Below are 14,946 nucleotides of genomic sequence, written 5' to 3' on the forward strand. Positions count from 1 at the left end.
TAGTGAGCTCTAAGAAGCCCTTTGGCACAATGGTTAAAGAATCCAGCTGTTTATCAGACAGTCAGCAGTTCACACCCCAGATGCTTTGCAGGAAAAAATTCACAGCTTTAGAAACCCTATCAATTCAGTGGCTGAGATTCAGTGTTCTCTCATCCCACTGAAGCCGTGTGCTGTGTACGTTAAATTTGTGGGTGTCCTTTGATGAAAATGGAAGGGGAACCATGGGGTTTTTTTAAAAAAAAATACATCAGATTCTGTGATATAGCATTTTTGTTTTTCAAAATAAAAATAGCATTTGTTGTTGTGACTATAGAAGAATGTGGCATTGTAAATGCTCTGTGCAACAGTTACCCAGCTGAGATCTCTAATTAGTAGGAAAGCAGCTGGCATAGAGCTTATCTCTGTATTATTTCTGGGTTCCAAGTTCTATGCTATTCCTTGTCCATTCAGCAGAGATTGAATCTAGTGGTGATTAGTCTGCATTTAACGGAATAAATCTACAGCAATAACCTTGCATGTTCTTAAGAGGTGAGTGGTAGTTGAATAAGGATGTTTCAGAGGAAGAAGGTAAATTTCCAGACCTGGAAATTGGTATTTTGTTTTTAACTTGTTAAAATATTTTTACTAAATGGTGAGACTGCTAGACTGTTCCATTTCCTTTTCAGCCTTTGTTTAATTAAGGAATGGTCTTGGGAACAGTATCCCGCATGAACCACGCAAAGATCACTTCAGATAAGATTATACATCATTTGTGAGAGGGATACAAAACACATTTTTATTACTATTATAATTGGCCTTTACAACAATACTTTAAAAGCAACTTTGATTTCCCAAGTATGACTTATTATATAGTTTATTTCTAATGACTTCCTAATTTGGAAGGTTATTTTAAGTGCTTAATAAATATTTAATAGTATAATAAAAGTCAAGATGCTTACAGTCAAATAGAAACTAGATTCAGTAGTGGAATTTAGGGGAGTAAGGAAGAAGTATGCTAGTTAAGACCAGAGATTTTTTGTAACTGCTGATAGGTATGTACATGAGCCTAAAGCACACAGATGCTTATACACGTACAACTCAAGACTCTTGGCATAAGCCCTTGTGGCTTCATGTGGGGGTCTTCTACCTTGTGATTTAAGGCAATCAACTAATACATAGGCATTATTTCACATATTCAAGTAATATTAAATGTACAGGCTTTTTCTCCCCTTCAGTCACTCAGAGTTCATAAAGTTCCCCTCTTTTGATGATAAGTACACATGAAAGCAATCATGAGAGAGTGAAACATGAACTCAATGAACTACATGAAAAAAGTAATAGCTAAGTTTAGTCATTCAAAACTTAAAAACACACACAAAGAAAGCTCTGGTGCAGCAGTCTGTAGAGAGTCATTAAACATTTTAAATATAAATGCAAAGTAAGTATCAAATCAAAAGATAATTGTAGGAGAATAGTATTGACTCACAGAGTGTGATAAAATTTCCTCAAATTTTAGGAAAAAATCAATTTTTTCAGTATCCTAGATATATTAAAGGCACTTTGGAATTTTCTTTGATGTTTAGTTATAGTTTTGATCTTGAATAAAAAATAATACTTGAGTGGGTGGACCATTTTACTATCCCACCAACAGTATATGAGAGTTCCCATCCTCTCCAACTTTTATTGCTTACTGCCCTACTAAACTTTGCCATTGCTACTGGGATGAGATGGTATCTCATTGTGGTTTTGCTTTACATCTTTTTTTATTGCCAGTGATTTTGAGCATTTCTTCATGTGTATGTTGGGCACCTGAATGTGTTCCTCTGTGAAAAGTCTTTCCAAGTCTTTTGCTGATTTTGTAATTGGGTTATCAGTCTTTTTGTTCTGGAGGCCCAGGAGTATAATAGTTTGGTGTTTCCTCAAAAAAGTTGAACATGCAACTCTTAGGAATATACCCCAAGATAAGAACTGAGACTAATATTTATAGCAGCATTATTTCCCATTCCAAGAACATGGAAACAGCCCGAATGTTCAACCACAACCAAATAGATTGAGAAATTGTAGTATATTCACAATGGAATACTATGCAGCACTCAGGAGCAGTGATTTTGAAAAATACTATGTAACTTGGGACAGAGCTGGAGAGCATTATGGTAAGTGAACTAACAGTTTCATAAGGACAATACTGCATAAGACCATTATTGTAAAAATAGAAAGGTAACTAATATAATAAGTACAGGAACTCAAGGGGGTGGGAGAGTGAAGAGGTGAGGATAGGTAGGAGTAAAATCACAGGGTTGCACAGTTTGGCAAGTGAAGAGGGAGGGGGAAGCAAATGGGAAAGGTCCAGGCAAAAAAACAGGGTAGTGATGGGCAAGGTCCAATGGTGATTGATTTTATAAAATATAATGTATGAGAATGATTGTATGAAATACAAGATGAATGAAGAATAGTATGAAACAATACATATGAACTTAGTAAGCAAACCAATTTAAAAAATAATGTAAAAAAGTCATTGAGTTTTGGGGTTTTGTGGGTTTTGTTTACTGTTCTAAATATCTGAAAGGGAGTTTAAGTGACATAGTAGGGAGTTACACCACTAACCCAAAGACCAAGTCTCTCTGAAAGGTTCAAATCCACCAGCAGGTATAAGGGAGAGTGATTGGCAATCTCCTCCAGTGCAGTTTATAGCCTCCAAAACCCAGAGGGTCGATACACATTGGTCTTTACTTGACTAATGAATGAATGAGTGAGTTAAGTGAAAATATGGGGTGAGGAATTTCATTTTTAAGGTATTTTTATATTTTTAAGAAATTACGTTTTTAAAAAAAGAGATGACTTAGAGACTGAAAATTTTATTATTTGTTTGTTTTAACCCTGCCTAGTTTAATAGTTTGTCACCTCCTCTCTCTCTCCCTCTTTGGCTCAACTTTATCTTAAGAGATACAAGGAAAAATCATTTCTTTAAAATAAACAGTCAGTGCTGACTGCATGTAGAATCCTGTAGTGGACACTGTAGGGGATGCAGAAGACACTAGGATGCCATCCAATTTTCAGGATATTGACAAAAATAGGGAATATATGAAGATAAGAAAACTCAGAATTGTGCTGTGACATGTAAGTGAGGCATGGACTTGGCAAGCTCGGAGCTCTGTATTAGTACTTTATAGGAGTCAGTTTACTGCTCCACTGGGTCTGACATCTGTTGCAATAGCTCGCAGACCACAGAGAACTATATCAGGGAAGTCAAAAGACTATAATTCAGGTTAGCAACAAGATATAACCACACAGTCAGAACAGCTTCCACAGTGTGCTCACAATGTGCTCACCTCAGCCTCCAGCTTCCCACGTTAGACTCTTAGGCTCTCCCCACCTCCAACAAATTTTGTCCAAGGCTCTTAGCTTGGAATCCCTGGAGTAGCAGTCCCAAGGTCACTTCCTTCTCATGTTGGATCTCTTGGTTCTGTGCTATTCTCCTGTAAATCTACCTGGTGCAGGAATCTCTGGCCCCAGAGGATGTACTGCATTCTCTTGCTTCCTCTTTGCTGGTGGTGAGATGCTCCAAATCTGCTTAATTTAGAGGAGAGACTAGTCAGTCCCCTCGTAGATAGGCCAACATGTCCTATTCACATTTCTCCATCTATGCACTTGGCAAAGTCAGTGGCTTGAAAATCCGTTTTGAACCAGAAACCCTTTCCACCACCACAAGAAACAAAGATTATTGTTTTATAAGGAGCCTGGAGAGCACAATCTAAACTCTTGGCTGCTAACCAAAAGGTCAGTGGTTTGAACCCACTAACTGCTCTGTGGGACAGAACCCTAGAGATATGCTCCAGGAAAGATTTTAGCCCACGGAGTTCTACAGGATGTTTCTACTCTGTATGAATGCGTCAGTAGGAGTTGGTATTGATACATGCAGAATCTATTATAGGTAACAAGATTTTTTCAGATTGATAGAAAAAATTGTAATCTCATAAATGATGTAAATAAGAGATTTCCAAATCCAACAGATAACTACACATAGGAAAAATACTTAAATACTTAAAGAGCAATCCAGTGTCACTCTGTAACAGTCAGACTGGCAGAAATTAAAGGGAAACAGCTCTGGTGGCGTAATGGCAAGAAGCAGCACTGCAATCCCGAAGGCGTGAGGTTCAATCCACTAGTTGCATTGTCGGAGAAGGAGGGGCAATCTCCTCCTGTGCCAGTCAGATCTGATTCAACACTATATCCCCCCAAAAAAAAATTAAAGGGAAAGTGGCATTTTTTCAACACTTTATTGTAGGAGTCAGGGTGCTCTGATAGATTATTAAGGAAATGTGAAATTGCTAAAATCAGAAAGCCAACTAATAACATTTATGCAAAATAAAATTATTTTTTGATCAGGCAGTCTCTCTCCAACACTGTTTGTAGAAATGAAAGCAAAAGTAGGTATTTGCCTGTGTTTGTGTAAGGAGATATGGAGGGGTTCATCCTCAGCTGTTACCATTGGTAGCTGATAATTGTTGTTGTTCATTGCTGTCAAATTGGAACCAACTCATAACTGACTCTCTGGTAGATTTTCAGAGCCTGTAAATCCCAAGGGGGTAGCTTGACCATCTTTCTGTCATAGAACAGCTGGTGGATTCAAAACGCCTGCCTTCAAGTTGGCAGTGCTACTCCTTACCCCTGTGCCACCAGAACTCTCTATTGATATTAGAGGAGGTGGCAGATGGATAGCTTATTCCTTTTCTAACTATTAGTTTACTTGTTTTGCAATAATATTTTATAATTTTAAAATAACCTTGTTGTCCTCTCTCCCATAGAGCAAATTTGAAAATTTGAGAGAAAACCTCAAAATATAAAATCCACTACAATCAAGACAGTCCTAACTCTTAGAATCCCTAAATCACAGAGTAGCATTTACTTAGAGGATTTCCAAGGCTTTAATCTGCACAGTCATCCTGCCTAATCCTTCTCCTGTGGGATCAAACCTCCAACCTTTAAGTCAGCAGCCTGGTATTTAACCCACTGCTTTTCAAAACCCAAGCTACGTTTAAGTTTTGTTACTACCTTTTGCTATATGCTTCACATTATTTTTATTGTATTTGTTCTTTTGATTTTGATATAAAACTTCCATTCGTAAGTGAAGATATTTATCATTTTTTCTATTTTGACTATTAGTAAAGATGATGAAGAAATTTTTTTTTGTCTTATCCTTAGGGAAAATCTTGAGAGCTAGCTAGCCATTTGTTTAATATTCCACATTTTTATTAGAATTATAATATGCATAGTTTTCCAAGGTAGATAGACATGTTTGGGCAAATTATACTATAAGTAGAGTTAGAAAACAAATGCTAGATCTGTAAAAACATTATTTCAAAAAAATTTATATATATATACATATATACATATATATATATACACACACACACACACACACACACATATATATATATATATATAATCTTTTTTAAACATATGCAGCAAAAACTCATACCATTTTTGGGTCACCAACCCTGTGTCCAACCCACTGTTTAGCCTGAGCACACCTACCAACTCCACCATTGCAACATTGGGAACAGCACACACTGCTTTTGCAAAATGACGTCTTTCAAATTCTTGGTGGCTTTCCGGATATGCATACCCTTGATGGCCTGGGCAGTTTCCCAGATGTTCTTAAAATGGACCCAGAGATTTGAGCTTCTTGATTTGCATGATTTTGTGGGATTTTCCGGGTCAAGCAAGTAGCAAACAATAATGCTGAACTTAAGGGTTTAGATGTTGATTCTCTGGTCATTGAACACATCCAGGTGAACAAAGCTCCCAAGAAGCACAACCATGCAGACAGAGCTCATAGTCAGATTAACCTCTACATGTTTTCCCCCTGCCATATTGAGATGATCCTTACTAAAAAAGGAACAGAATGTTCCTAAACCAGAAGAGGAGGTTGCCCAGAAGAAAAAGATCTCCCAGAAGAAGAAACAAAAACTTATGGTTCGAGAAAAATATACATCATCAAATAAAATTAAAATAACTTAAAAAATATGCTAAATAGAATAAACAAAGAGCTCTTAAAAACTGAGGTGAGAAAGATAACTTGGTGGGTCGGTAATAGCACCTATGACAAATGAATATTTTTGTCATGTTGTGCTTGGGCATCATAAAAACAACAGACTTTAAGTGATTTAAAACACCACCACCAACCCTGATGTACAGATAAGAAACTGAACTTTGATATGTAGAGACTCTGATCACCAGAGGCGTTATATTTCTCAGTAAATATTTAGCTTCCTGAGTAGGTGAATCATACGCTAATGGAATGGCTGTGCACAGTGACTTGGAGATGGGCTCCAGGTCACACAGGAGCCTGCTCTGTAGCCCTGGCACCCGTCCTGTGACCCTTTGCAGCATATACCCAAGAAGTAGGACAAGAATTCAGTAGAATGCTTGCATGCCCAGGCACAAGTCACAGCAGAGCGCATGCGTGCCTCCTGCACATTAAACAGCAAACCTGAAAAACACGAAACACCTGGCATCTAATTCCAGCTAAGCTGCGTTTCGCCAGCTTTTGTTGCATAAGGAGTCCCTGGGCAATGCAGTTAATGCTTGCAACAGCTGCTGACCAGAAAATTGGGGATTTGTCAATAGCAAGATGTACCTTGGAAGAAAGGTCTGATGATCTAGCTTCCAAAAACTTGACACTTGGAGACTTGAGGAGACTTGAGGAGGGCAGATCTACCCCGACACACGTGAGATTACCATGAGTTGGCACCATCTGCTTTGGTTACTTTGTGACCTTTTTACACTTTTTTCATAAGAATGTCAGAGGTATCTGTCTTTGTTTAACAGAGCAAAGGGAGGCAGTGGCATGGTGATCAGGAGACACATTAGAGGACCAGGCAGTTCACATGAGTTTACCAGGTTCTGCCTGTGGAGCTAAGCTCATAAGCAGTCTGCATCTGAGTGAGTGTCTTTCCATGTTTTGGGGGCTCATAAACTCCTAACATTGCACTTTCCCCCATAACTGACTTCACTTGGGTTTGGGGTCTATAATGGGGACCACCTCATGTCCCAGCGGATGAGCCACACCTGCTAAACCTCTCAGTTCAGCACCAGAGATTGTGTGGTTGTGTAAATAGTCACAATGTCACCCGCACAGTTGAAAACAGAACCAGGACCAACCACTCCCAGTCCCTGGTACAGGCTGTTTTCTCTCTGTGCGAAGAAAAAAAAAGAAGCATAGAATCGCAGAGAATGACTCTCAGATAAACTCGAAGGGGAGAGAATAATTGATCTGTGCTTTCAGCGTGGAGCGCCTGGCTGCTGCCCTCATCTGTTCCGACTTCTGCCTGGAGTAGCTGTGCCTTCCTCCAGTATCACCAGCTGACTCTTTTTCTGTTTTCCTCATGAGGGCAGTGAAATTTTCAAGAACATAAACATACTTTTTTTCAAATTAGTAATTTTTTAAAAAGATTTTATTTTTGGTTTTTTACTGATTTACATAGAATTGTTGATGTACGTCATGTTTCTCTCACTTGCACTGTTTTATACAGTCATTCCTTTTTACATAATTTATATGTATAATACATATGTACATTCATATGGATTATTTCATTCATGTACATTTTATTTTATACAGTCATATCTCTAAACTGGATTTTAATTTTTGTAATTACTATGGAGCTATGACTTTTGCCACCTCGCCTCGAGTCCCTGCTGCACCTTGTCCTTCATGGCCCCTCCCACCCACTGCTGCAGTCTCTGCTGTCCTCGTGATTTCCTCCCTCTTCTAACTACAAACTAGGAATTTTCAAAGTTCAATCTCTTATTTATTTTGGAAAAAAATACGTTCTCCTTTCAATAATATTGCAGAAATTGAGCATTTTCTTGATAACTGGGCTGGGGACTGGTTTGCTTCTCCTTGGCTTTGTTGCCTCAGCATGTCATCATCTCATAGATGACAGGCTGCCCTGGTGGGTTTCTGAGGCTCTAAACTTTCCAAACCAGCGAGCTCTGGTGGCCTAGGCTGTAGGGAGTGGCACTTCGAACCTTGAAGAGTGTGCCTCTCTGCCAGTTCAAATCCACTAGTGACTCCAAGGGAGAAATATGAGCAATGTCCTCCTGTGTTTTCAGTCTCAGAAAAACCACTGAAGGGGTCAGTTATGAGTCAATTCTAACTCAAGGGCAGTGTGTTCTGAGACTATTTATGGGGGCAGATCACCAGATCTTGGCTCCTTCTAAGCTCCTGGTGGATTCAAACCACCAGCTTGTTGATTAGTAAACAAGCAATTAACCACTGAGCTCCCAGAGTTTCTTCTCACTGGCTTTAAACTCCTAGATTTGAATAGTATTTTGTTCCTCCCCAAGAGGAGCAATACAATTCTGTTGAGATCTAATATAGCCACAAGCCACATGCAACTTTTTAGCACTTGAAAAAGAACGAGTGTGACAGAGAGCTTGAATTTGTCTTTATTTTTTAATTTTATTTTACCTTTTAAAATGGAGTCGTGTAAAATTGTTTTTGTCTATTAAATGCACCACTCTTCTTTTGGTGAAGCTAAAGCTCACTTGAATTGTTGAAAATTTAGCAGCTGAACTGAAAGGCGCTGTAAGTAATAACTAGATTTTGGAGACAATATGGAGAAAAAAGACTGAACTATTTAATAAATGTTGGCATTACATACATGTTGAAATTATGTTATGTCTTGAATACATCATTGTTATTTGTCATTGTGTACCATTGAGGCTCATAGCTGACCCTCCAACAAGTTTTCAAAGGCAGTAAAGCATCTAAGTGAATAAATAATAAAGTTTCTCCTTCAGAGCAGCTACAGGATTTGAACAGCATCCCTTTGGGTCTGCATTGAAGCTCTTTACCGTTTAGTATGTCATTAAAAATTAATTTATACAAGAGATACGTTGAAAAGTGGACTAGAGAGAAAATGTGCAACAATGAATGAACAAAAACCCAACCTTTCTGTAAGTCGTGGTTAAAATAACAATTAAAAATTTTTTTAATTAACTTGCTCCTTTTTGCTTTTTTGACTTGGGTACTGTGAGCTTTAGCCTCACTGATGATGCTCACGTTTGTGTGCAGGCTTTCTCAGCCTCGGCACCATTGACTGTGGGGCCGGGTAATTCTCGCAGCTGTGCAGGAGCCAACCTCATCCAGCCAGTGTCACCTGACGTGCCAACACAGGCAGAGTTGCCTTGCTGGGCTGTGAATGAATGATAGTTGTACCTACCTCTGTAGGAAGCTCTTCCTTCAGTTAAGAACCTTTTGTTCTTTTTTTAAAAAATTTAATTGTAGTGGCTGACCTGTAACTTTTACCACTGATGTTAGTGCTAATATCTTGGATTCTAGAGTGCATTTAACAGATACTTCCTGTTCTTTTTGAGGCATTGTCCTGGGAAGCAGCAGTACAGCAACACATCCAACCTGAGGGTCCCTGGAACAGACATATAGAGCAGACACACCGATAGAACAGTGCATCTGTGAAGATGCATAAAGAAGCACAGGTTGAAGCCATTGATATGTCATGACTCTCAACACTCAGGTCCCTTCTTGGAGCACTCCAGGACCCCTAGTTCTGTTTGCCTCTTTTCTTCCAGGCTGCACATTTCCTTCAGCCGTTGCTCATAAGGATGTTTTCCAGACACCCTTTGCCTGGCCGCCGAGTCAGCCTCCAAGCCGGGGTTGCTGAGATTCCTTTTAAGCATGCCACCTGGGTCTGAATTCCAGTTTTAGCCTGACCATTACGGCATCGCCCTTGGGGATGCTCCTCTGGCTACTGCTCTTCCTGCTGATGGTCTGAGGTTACACCTGTCCTGTTGGCAGGCTCCTTGAGTATTGATTTAGGTTCTGGTCAACCATGGCTTTTGCAGCATACGCTTGTCCTCTCAGCCAGCCACTGGCTTCCTCTGGCTGCTTCTGATTAGTGTTTTACCCTCAGAGTGGTCTGCATGAAAGTTTGCACTTGGCTTTGCTTGTCCTACACAGAAAGTAGCCAGGGCTTTCTGGGAGCTGTTGACCTTCACAGTCTCCCTCTGCTCTCTGGCATGTTCCAGAACAGACTACTAGTGGTGCAGATTGTTCTGCCCTGTTGGTAAGTTGGGAAATGCTACATCTTCATAGAACACTGTACAAAGTTATGTGCATGCAAATGAGCATAGGATTTCCCCTGGTGTGATTTTATTATTGACTGGCAGTCCCGGCACAGTTTCTGAGCTGAAAATAATCACAGAGTTTGTGTACTCCTTTAATCAGAATCATAACCCAATATTTAAAAATTGCTGTTGGCAAGAAGCTGCAACTACAATCCCAGAGGTGCACGGTTTGAATCCAGCAGATGCTCTGCCGGGAAAGGAGGGACAATCCTCTCCTGTACCAGTCAGATCTGATTTGACAGTACACGCACACAAAAATAAAATTAAAAAATTTAAAAAAAATTGCTGTTGAGTAATGTAATGTGTTTTATGGGGGGAAACTACAGTGCCTCCCTCAGTCATCTCACAAAACATTTTTCATGTTCACAAATCCCTAGGCATCTGTTACATTTTTGATTGTCTTTTTCATAGGCAAGAAATGGAAAATACGGTGTACGTTCATCTCTGTAACTATTTTAAATGCAAATGATAGCATCTAACAGGCTTCTTAGTCCTGGGATCCATGTTGATGTCACAGAAGATTGATAGTCTTGGGTAGTTGAGAAAATGTGAGTTAGGTGCCATCTGTGGCCACTTACTTAGCAGACGGGGTAGATGACAGATCGGCCACATGAGCAGTGTGTGCTCCTGGAAGAGAAGAAGTAAAGATGTTTTATCATGCAGGACTTTACACATTTTCCTTTTTCATGAAAATACACATTGCAAAACTAATTCTCACTCCACTTTCTATGCCCAATGATCAGCGACTTTGATTACATTCTTCACATTGTGTCCACATTCTCCTTACTTTATTCTATTTATTTCATTTCCATAATCTGCCCACCACCAACCTCCTCATCTCTACTTTAATTGTTGGCCTATGTAGATACTGTTTTTTTAAAGTAACAGTAAGGTTCACATGTGACAGTCTCTGCTCCTTGGGTTAAACTGTTCCTTAGTTTAAAGATAATTTCAAGGGAGAGATTCAGTCAGTTCAAGATTTGAAGAATAACTCAGGACCATAATTTCAGGGACTTCCCCAGAATCATTAGGTAACCTAAGTCTTTAAGAATTTGAGGTTTTGTTCCATGTTTTTTCTCTTTCAGTAGTGACTGCTCTCTTGTGCTCCTGATCAGAACATTCAGTCAGGGTAGCTAGGTATCCCCCTCAGTCTCCCGTTCTCAAGGTGGAGGCGGCAGTGGTTCATGTAGGCCTTCAGCCCTGGAGCCCAGTCCTTTCTCTTATTCATGGGTTTCCTTCATTTCTCTTTTTAGGGAGCTTTTTGTAATCTTTTAAGACCCTAGACACTGCTCTCCATATGGTTAGGTAGACCCTAACCTTAAAGACTTACAATTGCTTGGATTGTCCTTCAGGACCATGGTCCTAAGTAGGCGGAATGAATCCTGGCATTGAGCACTTCCTAATCATGTTCTTTATCTAAAGCCTTGAATTTATTTTCTTTCTATAATTCAGGTTAATTTATTTCCAGAACAAGAGTACTTTAGAAGTTATTTTTCTTATTTAATTTTTTCCTTGATGATTTAATTATGTGGCTTTTTTCAGAAACCAGCATATAGTCACATAAACCCAAGATAATTGTAGAAAGACAGCAGTATGGTAGGGTGTTCTAGAAAATTCATCCGGATGCCACACAGCAACTCCTGCACTGGGATCAGTGGAAATGGGTCAGCTTCCTGCCATCTGCGCAGATTGGCTGTTTCTCCAACCACAGACCTGCTACCACTGATGCCTCCAGCCTTCTGGCTGTTTCCACTCCCTTATTCCCTGCATTTCCCCTGGCGCTTTGAAAATGCTTTTCTTTAGGAGGTGTTTTCAGGGGTTTTCTGTATATCCAGAGTTGCTCATGTTCAATATTGGTGTCCTAGGGAAAGTACTAATATATAATGTAGGAATTTTTATATTGGCTTTTATAATTTATTTGCATTTATCCATGAAATTCCTTAAAACCATTGGAATAGACTGTGATAGCTTTTAATTGGTATTGTTTAGCAGCTAGATGCACAATTAAGATCCCTAGATGTAATAGTAAAGAAATCAAAAGCTGTGTTGTATTTGGAAAGTCAAGAACGTCTCCAAAGTCCTGAAGAGCAAGGATGTCAGTTTAAAGACTAAAGTGTATCTGATCCAAGCCATGGTATTTTTAATTGTTTCGTATACATGGGAAATTTGGACAACGAAAAAAGGAGACTGAAGAATTGATGTCTTTGAACGGTGATGTTGAAAAAGGATCATTGAATATGCCATGTTGTTGTTAGATGATATCAAGTCAACTATGACACACAGTGACCCTGTGAACAGATCTGAACCTTGCCCTGTGCCGTGCCATCCTCATGATCAAGCCCACTGTGATAAACACAGTGTCAGTCAGTCTTGTTGAAAGTCTTCCTCTCTTTTGCTGACCCTGTACCTTCCTCCTGATAATATGCCCAAGGTAAGTGAGGTGAAATTTCACCATCCTTGCCTCCAAGGGTGCTACTTGACTGTCTGATTGGAAGAGATCCATAGAACAACAGTAACAAATTATATAAAACAATGTATATGTTTTATATATATATACACACACACATATAATTGTGTGCAAAGCAATTTTTTTTTCAAAGGAAAAGGATAAAACACCCAAATCTGTGTTGGGAGCAATACAGTCATGAGTGTTTCTTGGAAAGAAGAATGGTGTTGTCTCACATACTTTGGGCATGTTGTCAGGAAGGACCAGTTCCTGGAAGAGAGGATCATGCTTGGAAACATAGAAGCTCCGAGAAGACGAGGAAGATTCTCAAGGAGGTGACTTGACACAGTGACCAAAACAGTGAGCTTGAGGTCAGGAGGGATTGTGAGGCTGGCACAGGGTAGGACAAAGTGTCGATAGGGTCTCTAAGAACTGAAGTTAGTTTAGCGACCTTTCAGCAGCCTGATGCTGTCACTGGTTCTCATCAGATCATTCCTGACTTAGCATGGGCCCATGCTCCTCACACCAAGCAGTGAAAGGCTGCCTGGGCTTGCTCCCTGCCATTATCATTTGAGCGTCGGGCCTTTGTGATCCACAGGGCTCTTACTGCCCGATTCTGAGGAGTATAGTTTTATTGTACTTCGCTTTATTGCATTTCATAGAGAGTTAGTATTTTACAAACTGAGGTTGGTGGCAAATCTGTATTAATAAAGCCTTTTGATACCATTTTCCTGTAGCCATAACTCTCTGTCCCATTTTAGTATTTCTTACAATATTTCATATTTTTCCATAATGCTGTTGCACACTTATTGGACTACATTGTAACATAAACATAACCTTTGTATGCACCGAGAATCCAAATGCTTCATGTGGCCTATGTTTTGGGAGCTTTACGTTATTGTCTTGGTCTTGAACTAAATCCACAGTATCTCCATGGTGTGTCCCTAGCTCACCAGGGCCTTCGTCCTAGTCTGCCTGCCTAGCTTGACAGCGCCTCTGAAACCTGTTCGCTTTCACAGCAACATGCTGTCCTCCACTGGCTGACCGATGGTGGCTTTGCATGAGATGCCTTCACTGGGAATTGAGTGTGCATCTTCTACGTGAAAAACGGAAGTTCCACCGTGAGCCATCAGAGTCCTCAATTAGCAGCTGGTGTAAGAGAATTTATTAAGTACTGGAATTCAGAATATGGTAGATGTGCTATAAACCCAGACAGCTACATTGGGTACATCATCACATGGAAGACCTTTGAGATGGTCTGAACAGCTGGACCCCAATGACAGAACTCCTAAGGTGGAAGGACTAAGAGAATTCAGATCAGAACAATACTGAAGACGCACAGTCCTAGGAAATTCCTTCAGGGGTCAGCATGTCAGTGAGCAGGTCGAACCCCGTAGTTACGCTGATACGCCTCATATATGACTCCTGTTTGTGATGTTTCTCTATGCACGTGTGTCTGTGACTCGCAAGATAATAAGTACAGTGGCTTTTCTTTCCCAAAGTCAATGACATTAAAATAAAATCATTTTTCATTTTCTCCCTTTTTTTCCAGAACAAGCTTGCCCTCCCCTATGTTTTCCAGAAACGACTTCAGTATCTGGAGCATCCTCCGAAAATGTATTGGAATGGTAAATTAATCCTCAACTTCCTTGAAAGGGTGTCGCAATGTTTGCATCAGAGTGAGGCACGGAATGTTTATGGACCCTAAGACTCAGAAATGAGGGAACTGGTAATAAGTTGAATAAGATAGAATTTGAGTCATTCTTTATGCCACTTAATATGGCTTTAATGTGGCGCTCAGTAGTGAGAATTATTGGAAGGGATCTTTCTCAGTGATCAGAGAATTTCTATTTCTCCTTAGTTATATGCAAAAATTCTCTCAAGAGCCAAGTTGGCTCCCCACCGTGTAGAAGATAACTTTATTTAACGCTCTATATAGAGCAATGACTTTGTGGGTTTAGTGTAAGAAATGGCTGGACTGTATCTCTGCTGGCCAGGAAATGTGATTTACTATCAGCTCTTGGCTGTAGAAATACTTAGATTCCCTTTGGGATACTACTGCCGTGGTGTCAGTCAGTCTAAAATGCTACATCGAGTCTCTGAATTCTCCTGCACTCATGACCTTTGACCATCAGGAGTAAGGAAAATATGAAAGCACATGAGTCGTGAGCTGCCGAAGAACCCACAGTCCCATGTGCAGCCAGCAGCGCTCAGGGCTTCCCTGCGCATGGAGGGCAGTCCCTTCCTAAACATCTCCACCCCGGAGCACTCAGGATGTCCCTGTATATGGAGGGCAGTCCCTTCCTAAACATCTCCACCCCAGAGCACTCAGGATGTCCCTGTACATGGAGGACAGTCCCTTCCTAAACATC

The 14,946-nt window shown here is 40.1% G+C and overlaps 1 protein-coding gene across 1 annotated transcript in view; it reads left to right on the forward strand.

Moving 5' to 3' along the window:
- OSBPL1A (oxysterol binding protein-like 1A) overlaps positions 1 to 14,946 on the forward strand; it is a 300,437-nt gene that overhangs the window by 244,348 nt on the left and 41,143 nt on the right. The window contains exon 18 of the mRNA XM_006895041.1: positions 14,127 to 14,202. Coding sequence (XP_006895103.1) covers positions 14,127 to 14,202 — 76 coding nt within the window. The remainder of the gene's footprint in view (positions 1 to 14,126; positions 14,203 to 14,946) is intronic.

The sequence above is a fragment of the Elephantulus edwardii genome, unplaced genomic scaffold, assembly GCF_000299155.1.
Source record: "Elephantulus edwardii isolate Elephantulus edwardi_28Jun2011 unplaced genomic scaffold, EleEdw1.0 scaffold00155, whole genome shotgun sequence".
NCBI classification, from domain to species: Eukaryota; Metazoa; Chordata; class Mammalia; order Macroscelidea; family Macroscelididae; genus Elephantulus; species Elephantulus edwardii.